The 15,955-nt window shown below is 44.5% G+C and overlaps 1 protein-coding gene across 6 annotated transcripts in view; it reads right to left on the bottom strand.

The window, feature by feature from the left end:
• The window catches only part of SCUBE2 (signal peptide, CUB domain and EGF like domain containing 2), a 71,688-nt gene that overhangs the window by 29,531 nt on the left and 26,202 nt on the right, over positions 1 to 15,955 (bottom strand). For 5 of the 6 annotated variants that reach the window (XM_046015738.1, XM_046015739.1, XM_046015740.1 and 2 more), the window contains 9 exons: positions 11,443 to 11,559; positions 10,368 to 10,490; positions 7,805 to 7,921; positions 6,304 to 6,426; positions 5,802 to 5,918; positions 5,455 to 5,541; positions 3,558 to 3,662; positions 967 to 1,122; positions 327 to 533 (listed from right to left, as the gene is read on the bottom strand). In XM_046015738.1, coding sequence (XP_045871694.1) covers positions 327 to 533; positions 967 to 1,122; positions 3,558 to 3,662; positions 5,455 to 5,541; positions 5,802 to 5,918; positions 6,304 to 6,426; positions 7,805 to 7,921; positions 10,368 to 10,490; positions 11,443 to 11,559 — 1,152 coding nt within the window. The remainder of the gene's footprint in view (positions 1 to 326; positions 534 to 966; positions 1,123 to 3,557; positions 3,663 to 5,454; positions 5,542 to 5,801; positions 5,919 to 6,303; positions 6,427 to 7,804; positions 7,922 to 10,367; positions 10,491 to 11,442; positions 11,560 to 15,955) is intronic. The other variant, XM_046015743.1, reaches the window with a different exon arrangement.

Below are 15,955 nucleotides of genomic sequence, written 5' to 3'. Positions count from 1 at the left end.
GCTCTAAAGACCACTGTCTCTCAGACCCCTTAAGGTCAGCACTCCCTCTCCTCATCACCCTACCTCTTCCTTTCCGTTCTTCAATTTGGCAAATGTTTATTAAGTGCCCACCACAAGCCAGACACTGTGCCAGGCACTGGGGAGCTCCTGGTCCAGCAGACACAATAGGCCCCATCATAGTGTTCCTGAATGACAGTGGGTGTCCACAGTGTTCTCCGGAGTGAGCCCAGACAGGGAGAATGGGCCACACTTTTAGTGACCCTGAGTCTTTACAGAGTTCAAGACAGTTCCATTGGCAAGAATATCCCGGCCAGCAGGCCACTCACCACATTGGTTTCCTGCACGGCCCTGACCCACTCCACAGGACTGCACTCGGTGTTCAGATGTCCTGGGAGACTTTTTTGCCTCTTCCAGGTCCATGCCTGAGAGCTGGAGGTGAAACTGCTCCCTGTTGGCAGCCTTCCGGAGTGCACGGATGGCTTTCCGGAGCCGCTTCTCTGTTCGCTTGACGATGCAGCTCAGGTCACAAGAAGCTATGGAAATAAGAGGGATGGCTGTGGATGAGGAGGTCAGGCCAAAGCAGTGAGGATGTCCAGACCCACTGCAGGACCTACTAGCAACACCCGCAGCTCCCTGAGGACAGATGGGGGAGACCCAGGGCTGGGCACCTTGCAGGCTGGGCAGCATTTGATTCAAACAGAAATTGGTTGACCAAAATGGAATCTTTGAGTTTTTGGGAAACATGTGATACCATGAGGTTCCAAACTAATTCGGTTTAGTTTGGGAGTGAAAAAGTAAAAACAAAACAAAAAAAAAAACAGGAGATACTTCAATGGTTGCATTACTCCCCCTGCCCCCCCCGCCCCCCACCCCCCACCCCGCGCCAAGGATGATGAAAAGTGAAAGGCAAAGGAATAAGGAGCAAGCTGTGAGAAGCCTGGCACCAAAGACTGTTTTCAAACCAACCTGTCACCTCCTTTTGGTTAGTTTCAAGTTCAAACTCAACAGTGATAAACATTTCCTTAGTGGCGCTTGGGCGGCCAGGGGCTCCCGGGACGTGCTTGCTGGAGCTGCATGTAAGGTTTGCATAGTGGAAGCTCTCTTTTACTGAGATGTGCTTCTCTGTATGAAGAAACAAAATGATCGGAAGCCAGATCCTGGCAAAGCACTCGGTTGAACATTCGCTAGAGCTCAGTAAACATTTCATTAAAACGACTCTCAAGGGACAAAGTGATTAACTCCAGATGCCAAGACACTGTAAGCCTCAGCTTGGAGCACGGTGACATTTTAATTTTGAAGAGCCTCCTATATAACTTAACAATTTAGCTCTTGAGAATGATTTTCATGGATGAATGCTGGATGTGTGCAACTGACTGGCCCCCTATGTGGAAAACAGGATGCGGGGTTGCCTTGCAGTCCTAACTGATGGTCTGCTAAGGTATGCTTCTGTTCTCACAGTTGGTTTCCTTAGGGCCAGACTGTGAAGTACCAGGCAGGGGCTGAGGCTTCTAATGGGGAATGAGCACAGGAGTGGAAAGGAAACCAACTCCTGCTTTCAGGCAAACTGAGCTTGGAGTAATTCCAACCCGAAGGGAAGCTGGAAAGCACATTAACAGTGATGTCTCATTTTGAAATAACCAGGAGCAATATACGGCAGAAGGCATCTAGGAAATCAAAGAGTATCGTGAAGGCATCTAGGATGGGAGGAAGTGTTGCATAAGGCAGGGCTCTGCACACCCCCATTCCAGACTCCGGCCATCTCTCCCCCCACCTCCGCTTCCAGTGAATCTTTTAACTAATGACTGTGAACCAAACCAAAGAGCACTTCTGTGTATCATCCACACAACTGACCTGTCTCTAGTTTAAACTCTTTATTCAACTGAGGTGTCATCTGTATCACATTCCTCTTCAACGTTACAAGGCTATTCAAAGCAATAAGTCATCAGGAGCCAAAGGAAGGAGGGGCAAATTAACCTCACCCCACCCTACTCTCGGAAAAGTCCCCTTACCTTTTCAAAAGGCTAACTTCAAACCTCAAACTAAACAGACATTTTGAACCTTCCTCTCTTTGAATTTTCCCAAATCTATATTTTCAAATTTTTTATTTTGAAATAAGTTTAGATTTGCAGCAAAGTTACTTAGATAGAACTGAGAGTTCCCATATACTCTTTAAGTTTCCCCCAATGCTAACATCTTACATTATTGTGTACATTTATCAACACTGAGAAATTAACATAGCGCAATACCATTAAGGAGATGAAGGACCAAGACTATTTTTAAATAATGCTTTTTTCCTGTGATCTAAAAGCATAAATTCTGGGGCACCTGGGTGACTCAGTTCATTGAGCAACTGACTCTTGATTTCGGTCATAATCTCAGGGTCATGGGATTAAGGCCCACATGTGGGCTCCACATTCAGTGGGGTGTCTGCTTGAGAGTCTCTCTCCCTCTCCCTTTGCCCCTCCCCCTCAAATAAATAAATATTTTGAATTAATTAATAATATATAAATATATTTATATTATATAGAATATATAATGATAAATATAAATAATATTAAATAAACATAAATATATAAATATATTTATATAATAAATAAATAAAATAAAATAATTAAAATAAATTAATAAAGTAAATGCTCACTGTGGAGAATTTGGAAAATCCTTAAGAAAAAAATGAAAATTTCCTGTCATCTCCCCACTGAGCTACAACTACTACAATGATATGGTTAGCTTCCTTTCTTTTTCTTCTACTCACACTTTTTCTAACAGTCTGGGTTGTATTAGACATACGAAATCTTACTCTCATTATATTGTAAGAAATTTTCCTATGTCAGTAAACATTCTTTAAAAACACACAATTAATAGCTACATAATATTCCATCAAGTGGAGGTACCAAAATTCATCTCAGTTTCTTAAAATATGCACTCATAAGTAACTACAGTGAGCCTCATGTTTATTCGTATGATTTATGTGATGGTACACTGGGGAAAGAAGCAGACCTAAGACATGAGTCATGATTTTTTTAATCTCTAAAATTATTTTACGAAATAATAGTGGAAATGTGAGCTGGGGGGAGAGGAGTGTTGGGTTCTCCTCTCCTCAACAAGGTCAGTTCTACTTGGATGGTGTTCATTCTGCTGAAGCCAATGGAGTCACTCCCTCCAAAGCCTGGATCCAGCAGGAAAGCTGGATATCACATCCTTGTTCATCAGAGATTATCTGAACCAAATCTTTCTCATTTCTTTGGCTTATATTCCAAGCAAACTCTGAGATCTAAAAAATTTAACCCAATACAATCACAAACCGCCAATCATCTTAAAGCCCTTACTGAGTGCTGTGAACTTGGGTTTCTCCAGGGCTCACCATGTGTGCCTGGTAAAGGAAGCCCTAAAGTGTAAGTCCAGAGCTCCACAGGGGTGCTAGGCTCCTCTTCCTCCTGTGGGGAGAGTCCCTGGAGATTCTGGACTGTTCGGTCTCATCTGAAGGGCTCGGCATGTTACAGGCCCCTTTCCCAACATGCAAGCAAGCTCCCTACACCAGCTATCTGATTCCATACCTGGTAGTGCTGGTCGCAGACCCTCGGGAAACAGCTCAGCCTTTTTCAAACTACACTTGCCTTCATTTAGTTTAAAGGTTACACTTGTCCTGATGGTGGCGACATCTTCAGAAAGAAACAAGTGAGAGATGTTACCTTCAGAGGCAAAGGAATGGAAAGACCCGGATGGGGTGGGTAATGGCGAACTATCCCAAGGCTGGGTCCCACCACACTCTGCATATCCTGAGCTGCTCTCTTCTCCTGAGACCACAAAAGATTTGGCTCATGACCCTGAGGCTGGGAATGCCAGGAGCCTCCTAAGAGTTACACTTGTTCCTTCAGCTGAGATGAATCCAATGCTCAAATATAATAAAGAGAGGGCCCCAAACAACCTCAACACTGAAATGAACTATGAGGCCACTTTTGTGCCTTCCTGAGAAAGAAGACCAGAATCCCCTAGTTCGAATTTGGACACAACTGCTGAGGGAAAAGGTGGAGGGCAGATTCTCCTGGAGAAGCCTTTCCTGGGAGGACAAGTTTGAGGGAGCAGACAGGGATGGCACTCACCAAATGTGGCTAGGATGTCTGGGCTCTGGGGGCCAGCAAAGGTCCCACTTTGAGGGCCTCATGTGCAAAATTCTGCTCTCCCCCCACAATCAGTCTTAACCATATGTCAAGTTCTGGAGCCAAAGCCCAGGACTCATACGCTAGCTCACTGACTTGTGATGAGAACTTAAGCAAGTTACTAAAACTCCCTAAGTCTCAGTTTCCTCCTCTGTAAAACAGACAAAATTGGGGTATTTACATTAAAGTACCTATATTACTATGAGGATTAAATGAGATGATGCAAAAAAAGAATAGCTTAGCCTACTGTCTGGCACACAGCAAGAACTGAATAACTAGTAACTATCGGTTTGCCCATCCTGGTCAGAATCCCAACTCCACTGTGTCCTATCTGAGTCACTCGGGGTACATTATTCCACCTCTCTGAACCTCAGGTTCTTCATCTGATTAATGAGAAGAATGATAACACTTCCCTGAGCACTGCAATATGGATTAAATCAGCTCAGTCCTGTAATACAGTGGCTGGTATATTTTAACTGCTCGATCAATATATCTGAGTATTATTATCCTGGTTCGTGTCTGTAGCTCTGCTCATATATGTAATACGGACATCAAGCAAGAATCAGGAGCACCTGGGTGGCTCAGTCAGTTAAGTATCTGACTTAGGTTCAGCTCATGATCCTGGAGTCCTGGGATTGAGTGCCACATTGGGCTTCCTGCTCGGCTGCTTCTCCCTCTGACCCTCACTCTACTTGGGCTCTCTCTCTCTCTCACTCTCTCTCAAATAAATAAGTAAAATCTTTAAAAAAAAAAAAAAAGAAAAAGAATAATTTCCTCATTGATGTCCTCATGATGTAATTACAGAGATCTCTAAATCTGGGAGGATAAGGCTACTTTAATCCTTTACATTTCATCCTATGTCTTCTGACAAACAGAAAGGGTTTGGGACTGTTTCTCTGTCCAGAATGTTTGCCCCCTGTCATGCCTATGTCTATCTCCACCAACGCCATGTGCTCCAGGCACACACTGCCTGCTGGGCCTTTGAGGTACAGGGAGTTTGGGAGACCTGAGTCTCCTGATCCCAGAACTCTGTGGGCCTCTGCCCAACAGGATGACCCACCAGGGCTGAACACGGAGCCTCCAAGCTCACAGTGGACACTCGGTAAATATTGGTTACATGGTGAGTCAGTTTTCAGGCACCAAGGCAGTGGGAAGGAATGGCCTGTAACGTGCTTGCAGCACTGAAGAGATTAAGAGAAAAGAAAATAAAGCCAATGCCCAAGAATAGCACCCCAAGAACGAAGCCCTTTTAACACAGTGAACCCCAGAGAGAACACGCAGATTTGGTAATTACCCCCGAAAGCTGAGTCATTTGATTTTTGCTGTTTGCTCCTGAGAGAAGAGGAAGAGCCACAGGCGACAGAGTAGGCCTCTTGCAGTCCTGACAGACAGAATGTGGGTTGTCAACAGGTAAGCAAGGTTACAGTCTCTCCTGGTGGCTATACTCACTCCCCTCCCCCCATGCCACAGAAACCACAGACAAATGCCCAGCATGTGGGGTCTCAAAGCATGAGCTTCCCCGATGGTCAAGCGGCAGCTGGCCAAAGACCTGGAAACCCTTTGAGGGCATCGGACACCTTAATGGCCAGGAAGCCCTGGCCCTGGCATGAGGACTCGCCCGGGGGACTGGGACCCACTCACCTGAAGAGAGGTGAATGCCCGAGTGACATCTGAGGAAGCACCTGTCTCCTCCGCCACTCTTACCGCAATGCAGGGACACATAGGGTGATACGCTAGTGGGCAGGACCCCCTTCACCTCTGGACAGGACAAAAAGCAGATACTTACAGAAAGAGCAGGACACTTCCAGGTGAGTCCCAGACACCCAAGGCCCCAAGGAAAGAAGGGAGGGCTGATACCCAGCCCAGAACACGGGACACAGGGCACTATTTCCCTCCAAGGTAAAAGAAGCTACTTGCATGCTCTTTTTTTTCCCATGCAGGAAAACAGAAGGGAGTTCCAACCTACACAGAAGCACAGACGGAAACACCGAAGAGCCTGTAAAGTATCTCCTGTTTTTGAACTATTTCAAGAACGGCTGCTGCCACTGAGGGGAGAAGCATCAGGGGCAGGATGAGGGCGGGAGCACTCCGGGCCCCGTGGGGACAGAGCTGCCTGCGGACTGAGAGATGCGGGACCCCTTACCCACACAGTCTTTTTTATTCCAGTGGAGCTTGTATGCGGAGTGGCATCGGCATTCGTAGCTGCCCACTGTGTTCACACAGACCTGCTGACAGCCCCCGTTGTTGACGCTGCACTCATCAGTGTCTGCAGAACAAAGCACTCTCCTGTCACAGCAGCCCGCTGGGGACCAGGCTGATGCCATCCATCCCCTGAGGAAGGAGCAGCAGGGAAGTCACAGGGTCGAAACCCACTAACCCAAGGGAAGGTGCTAGCTGCCTTCAGGATGTGCACTAGGCACCAACTGACCCCGCTCCCCACTCTGTGGGTTTCCTGGCACGCACTTCACCAAGATGGTCTCAAGTTCCATTCTGGACAAAACCTTTCCCCCATTAAGGATACTCAGAAGGGGACACCCTCCACTTCCACGTGTCCAAACTCAAACATTGCACAGGCCTCCGATGTGAAGTCCTACCATCCCCCTGGGCTACATGCTAAGGGAGACAGACTTAGGACTCCTCACTGGACAGTTCATATTCAGTAGTTGAATTATAGAGAGGGGAATTACTTGCTTCAATCCCCATGTACCCAAGACTGAGTCCAGGCTGGAAGACAGCTCCACCCAAAACCCAGACACACATCCGTATTCAGGTCACACATCCTTGGGGTTTCCTGATGGACTAGAAGAGGATGTGTGTAGCCATGCCAAGGATATATTGAAAAGGAGGAGAGACGATGCTATCTACACCAAATCACTGCTATCTGTTCTTCTTAAGCACAGGATACAAGAATTGGGCAGGAAGTATTTAAGCCCCGGGTTCCCAAATACTCGGGATACTCAGGATTACCGTGGAAGCCATAGCCCATTCTGAATCAGAATCTGAATCTGTATTCTGAAAGATCGTTGAATGAACCTGATGATCATGGGAGGCAGGGTGGGAGTCATTTGAGGTCAAATCCAATTTATGCCATAGTCTACATGAGCAGCAGGACAGATGACATCAGAACACAGGGCTACATGGGCACAGCACAGACAGATGGGAGTCGATGGTCCACTTCCAGCTCAAAGATCAGCTCAGATCTTGAAACAGGCTTCTCAGCTGGTTCTTGGGCACAGCAAGGCTGTGGAAATGGTTGATGCCCTGCCAAGTCTCTCTGAGGACTGTGACTTTATGATTCACGGGGAGGTTCCAATAGACAGGGTATCAGCTCCTGAGAGAGCCTCTCACGGTCTGAATATACTACATCAATAAAGTCAATAAAGAGTTCGCAGTTGATTAGCTCAGTTCTTCTCTCTGCTCCGTAATGTAACATGTTAAAGGGATCAATGTGAATAGAGATCAATGTTTTTAAGCCCTTAGCAGATGCTTCCCTTGAGTCGATGAACTCACTACTGCTGTACTAAAATGTCCCATTCATTCCCCAATATAGGAAACTTGACCAGGACCTGGGGAAACTGTGGGAGGTAGGGCCGTATCCCCGGCAGGACCAACCTCCCCTGCCTCTAGAGGGGCCTTCTGCTCACCTCCACAGTGGGTGAAGCCATAGAGGGTGAACCCTTTGTTGCAAGCACATGTGAATGTTCCAGGGTGGTTGAGGCAGCTGTGGTCACAGGTCCTATCCAAAGAGCATTCATCCACATCTGTAATTGTCAAAGGGAGAGGGGAGCTGGCACCAACGCTGAGGGGTGAGTACAAAGAACAGGTTTATAACTCCACTCACTGCCCAACGAGAAAAACAATGTAAACAGAATTTTAACCGTGTCCATCAATTCTCCTGTTCGCTTGTGTTACAGAAAATGTTGAGCAGCCTATAGTAAGTAAACTCACAATCAGAATCCTTATTTCTAAATTCTGTTGTAAATTGCAGTTGCCTTTAAGCTCAGTTAGTTTCTCTCTATCCCATGCTTATCCGCAGGGCTGAGTAATTTAAAATATTTAAATGAAGCTAAATGAGATAACATTCCTTAAAAGGGTTTGCAAATGATAAGCTAACCCGTGCATTGCTGTTGTTACATCACTATTGGTAAAACAACAGTACTGATTACATGAGCTATAGCAAATGGAAAGGAGAAAACAGCTGGGGGTTGGAAATAAATCTGGTTCTTATCTTTCCAGAATTAGTCTTTGGGCCCCAAGAGGCCAACTGGGTTTTAATGTCCTCTGCACTAAAAGAATGCATGAACACTAACATCCTCAGTGATTTTCTATCACAGACACTAAAATTTGGTGATTAAACTCCAAACTCGATCCTGTTGACCAATCCCTAGTCTTTGTTCTTCTGCCATGGTTCAGCCCCACAGGGCCCCTCCTGTCCTGGTCCAATGTGGAGGCTTTGCTGGCTGGGCCAGGGTCCTGGAAACTAGCTTAGGAGACTGCCTTTGTCTAATCATCTCTTCTTCCCTGGTCTGGTCCCCACATCTTTCCTGTAGACTAGAATTTCAGTGCTCACTTCCTCAACGCTTTGGAGGGTTTTAACAGAGTTACGACTTGCATCTCCAGATGGATAAACCAGGACCAGTGCAGAACTCAGTGGAAGCCAGCTATCCCAGAGCTAGATCTCTTTTTCAACATCAAATGTGCCATAAGAAACTATGTTAATAAAAAACAAGCATTTGGAAGGAACTGGAGGGATGAAGAAATGAAATTAAAAAGGGCAAATTCTTACAAAACCTCTTTCTCACTAGCTTTTCCCAGAAATCCTGGCAGTTTCTTCAGTAAATCTGTTTTGTGAAAATATTCTTTCTACCAAGACCAATCAGTGAAAAATAAGAAAAAGTCCATTTCTTTCCTAGTAATTGATGTTACTCTATGAATTCTGTTATTAACATTAGCCAGTTGTCGAGAAAGTGGACTGTTCAGTAGCTGGCTTTGGCTGCCAATGACGGGCTGTTGCTTTGCCAAAAATAATGAGATCACTTTTCTAATTTCTTTTTAATATGTTTACACAGCTTAAACAGTATTTCTGGCTCTATACATTCTGAAACATTATGTGGAACATCAAATTTGCTTTCCAAGTACAATGAAAGAAAGCCGTGCAATAGTCATCTAGAATGAACTTGTTGAATTTGAACGGGGCTATACTTGAACTGCCTGACAAATTATGTATTAAGAGAAAGAAAAAAAAAAGGAAGAGAGAAACCTAATTCACACACTGTAAGATTAAAAAAAAAGGTAATGTTACATTTTTATTACCCGAGGTGAGAGTAGATATTATTTTCTGATTTTAATTCTGGGATTTCTAACAAAATAATTTAGGCTGTTCTTATTCCCAGAAATGGAACAAGACTACATGACAGCACATCTTTCCTGAGAGCGGCTTCTGGTATATCCATGGGACATAAAAGGTGCTCATCTGAAAATATCAATCACGCCTCGCATTCAACACAGCTTACCACCACCCCAAAGAGTTATTAATAACAAGAACTGGTCCCCAAAAATGTTTCCTTGACACCCCTTGTGTGGGAGTAAGGCATCTAAGAGGAGGTCTGTAACACTGCCCGAAAACCAACCAGCATTGCCTCCACTCAGTCCCCTCCCTCCCTCTCCTCAGCGCCTCTCCCTAGGCCCCAAAGGCTGGTTGGTCATTAAAACAAGGGCTATAAGGAAGAGAGCAACCGGTACATGACCTTGATTATGGGTTAATCCCAACTTTTCGCTAGGAAAAAGTAAGGTATGTTAACAGAATCTACATATTTTTGCCACCGAGTTTTGTCATAAAATCCACAAAACTAAAGGAAAATTTAGAAGAGAGAAATTATTCATAATCTCAACACCCTAACGCAAACCTGTTTACGCTCTGTGATCCATGCCATTTCTGGCAGCGAGCTCTGCTGTAATCACACCAGATGGATGCTTTGAGGTGCTCTCTAATCATTAACAGCTTAATGTCCAAAATACACTTGTGAGCTACATCAGTGTTTTTATTCTACCAACAGATGAAATAAGTGAAGCATGGGCTGGAGGCTGGAGGCTGGATTAACGACTCCATCCAGAAGCCCAGGGAGCCAGTCTCTGCCAGTGTGGGGTTTCGTCTTCTCAGCTCCAACCAGCGGGCACTGCATAGCCAGGCTACGTTTCAGCACATACCTTGGCAAGACTTCTCATCTGTTAATAATTTAAATCCCTTTTTGCAGCTGCAGTCAAAACTGCCCACGGTGTTTTTGCAGAAATGATCGCAACCTCCATTGCGGCTCTGGCACTCATCGATATCTGTAACAGGCAAGCATGGGCAAATCAGAGAGGGAAATGGGCCTGCCTTTCCCCAAATCCCTAACGTGCTACTGTGTGCGTGCTCCGTTCCTCTCTGTTACAGAAACAGACCCATGAAAGCATGGAAGGGTGTTTGCTCATGTTTTTAATCTTACACATGTTTTCTTGCTTGGCTGAACCAACTGGGAAAGGCAAGTGCCTCAGCCCCTCAAGAATTCTGACTTGTGCTATCCTTGGCTAGCATTAAGGAAACAAGTTATGGGGAAAGAATGGTAATGTCCTGTTTTATTCTCATCCTTGCACGTCTCTCTCAAGATAAGGGGGCTCCCTTTGGTATACTTTCCATTCCAGTTTAATGATTAAAGTTATAAGGAATTAGGACATTTGTTTGGGCAAATTATATGATGATCAAGTAGCCTCAAAGCTTTTAAGTGATTCCTGATACTCAAATTAATCCTATCTTCTCTCAGTTTCATCTGGTAACTGGTTATCTGTTTTGTATCATGTTAAAGAACCAAGCCTTTGTACTCTTGCCCGTGAAATACTAGCAGGTCATTGAGGTCTCTATTCATCAGTAAAAGTTAATTGTACAGCTATTCATTAAGTTCTCTGGATAAAAATCTTGGCTGTTATTTCTATAATAATCTCTAGGCTGTTATTAATGAGATGCTGATATTATTACCTGCAAATGAATGTTTTCTTGAACTTCTGCCTTTTTTCTAATAAGGCCGCTGCCTGGGTTATCTGATGTTTGCAGAAGCTGACCTTCTCAACAGTTAGTGTAATTAAGTTGGCTCTAATTAAGCTTACTCAATTATAATCTTCCACTAGCCTAGGGAAGAAAAGCTTCCACCGATATGAATCATAAGCTTTCTAGAGTCTCTCTGGAGGTATGGAGGGGACGAGCTGCCTTTATCCCCACACATTAGCAGCTTGGAGAAGCACAGGCTACCTTTACAGGTCTTCCCATCCAGCTGGAGTGTGAATCCCACGGGACAACTGCAATGAACACCTGTCGAAGTATCCTTACAGGTGCGATCGCAGCCTCCATTGTTGACAGCACACGTTTCTGACAAGGGGGTAAGAAAGACAGTTAGCTTGCTAAAGAACCGCTGATGCAGCTGGGAGAGATGATAAGACTGCAGGATTAATGCTTGACAAAGTTCATGGAAGCCAAGAAGCACTGTGGGGCACTCACAGTTGTAGCCCAAGTCTCTACCACCTGCAGGTGAGATAAATGGAGAGCCAGTGCAGCTCCTCTCACCCACCTAAATGAGTGACATCTCCCAAAGAAGCTTGATAGAAGGTTAAAAATGTGTCTCCAGTCTGCTGAGCCTTTCCCCCCTCCACGGGCAGATCGGAAGCTACTACGTGTTCCTACTGATCCATAGCCACTGACCCGAGCAGTGTGGCCACATCTGGAAAGCTAGATGCGAATGCAGAACAGGGCAAAGAAAGATGGTCCTTCCTTAATCCGGAACCCTCTCCCTTCGAAATGAGTAATGGGCAAAGCAAGAGAGGGCAATCTTTGCCTACTCCAACCATTCCCTTGCTATAGAACAATGACTTCATTCTTGCAGCTGTCAGTCAACTCAGATTAGGGGTTTACCTTTCCCTGAAAGGAGAAAGAATGGTCAGAAGTACATGAAAAATCAGCCACTGTTGGTAAGTCGCATCTATAGAGAAGAGAAACAATGAGCAAATGTCCTTCTAGTTTTACTTACTGATTTTACTTCCATAGCTACCTCAATGTAGAGGCTTGGAGGGAAAGCTTAGTTCTAATTAAATATGCCAGATAGAGTAGGTTTATCTCTGTTTCCTCTCAAAACCTAACATGAGAGTAAATAGATTTTTTAAAGTATAAATTCCTTTTTTAATTTTTTATTAATTTTTAATTTTTTTATAAACATATAATGTATTTTTATCCCCAGGAGTACAGGTCTGTGAATCGCCAGGTTTACATACTTCACAGCACTCATCATAGCACATACCCTCCCCAATGATAAATCCTTTTTTTAAAAAAGATTTTATTTATTTATTGGACAGAGAGAAATCACAAGTAGGCAGAGAGGCAGGCAGAGAGAGAGGGAGAAGCCAGGTTCCTGCTGAGCAGAGAGCCCAATGTGGGGCTCGATCCCAGGACCCTGGGACCATGACCTGAGCCGAAGGCAGAGCCTTAACCCACTGAGCCACCCAGGTGCCCCTAAAGTATAAATCCTTAAGAACTGGTATAGCCACTGTGGAAAACAGTATGGAGTTTCCTCAAAATGTTAAAAATAGAACTACCCTATGATCCAGCAATTGCACTACTGGGTATTTACCCCCCAAATATGAAAACACTAGTTCAAAAGGATACATGCACTGACCCCCAATGTTTATAGCAGCACGATCTACAATAGCCAAAGTATGGAAACAGCCCAAGTGTCCACTGATTGATGAATGGATGAAGAAGAGGTATTTTATATATACAATGGAATATTACTCAGCCATAAAAAAGAATGAACTCTTGCCATTTGCAATGACACAGATGAAGCTAGAGAGTATTATGCTAAGTGAAATCAGTCAGAGAAAGAAAAATAACATACGCTTTCACTCATTGTGTGGAATTTAAGAAACAAAACAAATGAGCAACGGAAAAAAAGAGGGAAAGAAGCCAAGAAACAGACTCTTTTTTTTTTAAAAGATTTTATTTATTTATTTGACAGAGAGATCACAAGTAGGCAGAGAGAGAGGAGGAAGCAGGTTTGCTGCTGGGCAGAAAGCCCGATGTGGGGCTCGATCCCAGGACCCTGGGATCATGACCTGGACCAAAGGCAGAGGCTTTAACCCACTGAGCCACCCAGGTGCCCCAAGAAACAGACTCTTAACTACAGAGAACAAAGTGATGGTCACCAGAGGGGAGGTTGGGAGGGGGGATGGGTGAAATAGGTGATGGGGATTAAGGTGGGCTCTTGTGTTGAGTACTGGGTCATATATAGAAGTGCTGAATCACTATATTATACACCTGAAACTAATATAACACTGTATGTTAACTATAGTAAAATTAAAATGTTTAAAATTAAAAGTATAAATCCAGGACGCCTGGGTGGCTCAGTCAGTTAAACCTCTGCCTTCACCTCAGGTCATGATCTCAGGGTCCTGGGATCGTGTCCCCCTGGGGTGGGGGTGGGGGGGGGGTCCTTGCTCAGCAGGGAGCCTGCTTCTCTCTCTGCCCCTGCCTGACTGTCTGCCTACTTGTGCTCTATATCTCTGTCAAATAAATAAATAAAATCTTCGAAAAAAATTAAATAAAAGTATAAATCCCTAATGACGAAGAAAATGGAAGCAAAGACAATAGAGGAAAAATGTCAAATATTCTGGAAGTGGCATATCAAGGAGGGGCAGTAATGGACATAGCAGAAAGCTAAACCCTAGCAGTCTGCAGAGGGGGTGCCAACAAATGGTAAGCTCAGGTGAGCCACAGAACCCCAGAAAGGCCCAGGAATTGGAGTTGCTAACTTACCCTAGAGGCAGATGTGAGGAAGAAGTTAAAAATAGGAAGATTGATTATATGTCTATATAACAAATGGGTAAACCCTCAGAGCCCCTTCTAAATTCCACAGCCAAGTGACTACCCCTTCCCTATTTGGGCCACAGCAGAGAAATTCATCTTCTGGAGAAGTGGGACCAGAGAAGCACTAGACTCAAGGATACCAGGAAGAGCAGGAGGGAGGAGGAACACTGTCAGGTGAAAGTCTGTACCCTGAAAAGAGATATCTCAAAGCCTCCCCCCACTACCCCCACCTCCCCAGCTCCAGAATCACTGGTGGTCAAGTCTATGTCCCCTCGGCAGGAGACTGAATGATTCCTCTCCACCTCAGCTGGCCTGGCCAAGAGAAAAGAAATTGAGACACTGGCATTTCAGGGTCTCCAAATGAAATGGCTAAGTCGCTGTCTAGTCATCCAAGTTTAAAGCCTATTGGCTGGTAGAACACTCAGTTAACTTTTTAGTATTTCACTATTAAATATGAAGAGTCAGCCTAGAATCACCAGACATTTCAGGAAGGCCTTTTTTTTTATTATTAAAGATTTTATTTATTTGTTTGACAGACGGAGATCACAAGTAGGCAGAGAGGCAGGCAGAGAGAGAGGAGGAAGCTGGCTCCCTGCTGAGCAGGTAGCCCGACGAGGGGCTCGATCCCAGGACTCTGGGACCATGACCCGAGCCGAAGGCAGAGGCCTCAACCCACTGAGCCACCCAGGTGCCTCCAGGAAGGCCTTTAATATTAAATAAACACACCCAATCAAATGAATAGGGAAAAGGAAACTTGGAAGAAACAAAGACAATACAAGAAACAAGAGAAAAGTTTTAAAAATCTCATGACTAATTTCCCCAGAGAGCTAAGGAAAGCATTCATGAAATATGAATAGGCGTCTCCAACAGAAGACTTACGTAACATTTTTAAAAAGTTAAAATATGAAAGCAGAAATTTAAAAAGGATCCTGTAGAGGGTTAGAAGAAAGAAGATAAAAAATCTCCTAGGAAGTAGAACAAAAATTAAAGTTAAGAGAAGAAAAATTAGCGGAGTTAAAACAGTCAACTGACAGAAGTTTTGGAGAGAAAGAATAGGGAATATGTAGTGAAGAAAATTTATCAAAGAGGGGCATCTGGGTGGCTCAGTCTTTAAGCATCTGCCTTTGGCTTGGGTCATGATCCCAGGGTCCTGGGATTGAGGCCCATGTCGGGCTCCCAGTTCCATAGGAAGACTGCTTCTCTCTCTCTCACTCCCCCTGCTTGTGTTCCTGCTCTCACTCCCTCTTTCTCTTTGTCAAATTAAATTAATTAATTAATTAATAATTTTTTTAAAGAAAATTATCAAAGAAAAAAATGTAAGGAACTCTCTCAGAACCAGGGTGCTCAACTGTCCATTCAGAAAGCCATTCGGCACAACAAGTGGGAAAAGTCCCATCATGAGGTGAAATTTCAGACCACCAGGGACAAGGAGAAAACCCTGAAAACAACTGGAGAGAAACTTTCATGGGTTCCATTCAAAGGATCAAGAATAAAAAGGACTTCAGACTTCTTGGAACAACACTGAATCCTTGAAAACAGTAAAGCACTCACACCTCTACTACTCACAACTCTGAATTCTATACTGAGCCAGATGCTCAATAAAAATAGAGTAAAAGGCATTTCCAGGCATGGGAGGTTTTTAACAACCTATACCTACCCACATGAAATAACAGCAGGGAAGACATGGGATCCACAGACACGGAGCAAGGTGAAGGGGATTCCCAGGCTGGAGCTAGCTGGAAGACTGGGATGAGAGATGTGCAGCCAGCCCTGGGGTCAGGCCCCTCTAGAACAGAGGAACACTCAGGAAAAAAAAAAAAAAAAGATTTTATTTATTTATTTGAGAGTGCATGAAACACAGTGAGAGAGAGCATGAGTAAGGGGTAGGGGCAGGGGGAGAAGCAGGCTCCCT

Source organism: Meles meles, chromosome 8, assembly GCF_922984935.1.
Source record: "Meles meles chromosome 8, mMelMel3.1 paternal haplotype, whole genome shotgun sequence".
Classification (NCBI taxonomy): domain Eukaryota; kingdom Metazoa; phylum Chordata; class Mammalia; order Carnivora; family Mustelidae; genus Meles; species Meles meles.
Note: the sequence above shows the minus strand (reverse complement) of the source record. Positions and strands in the feature narration are given on the sequence as shown.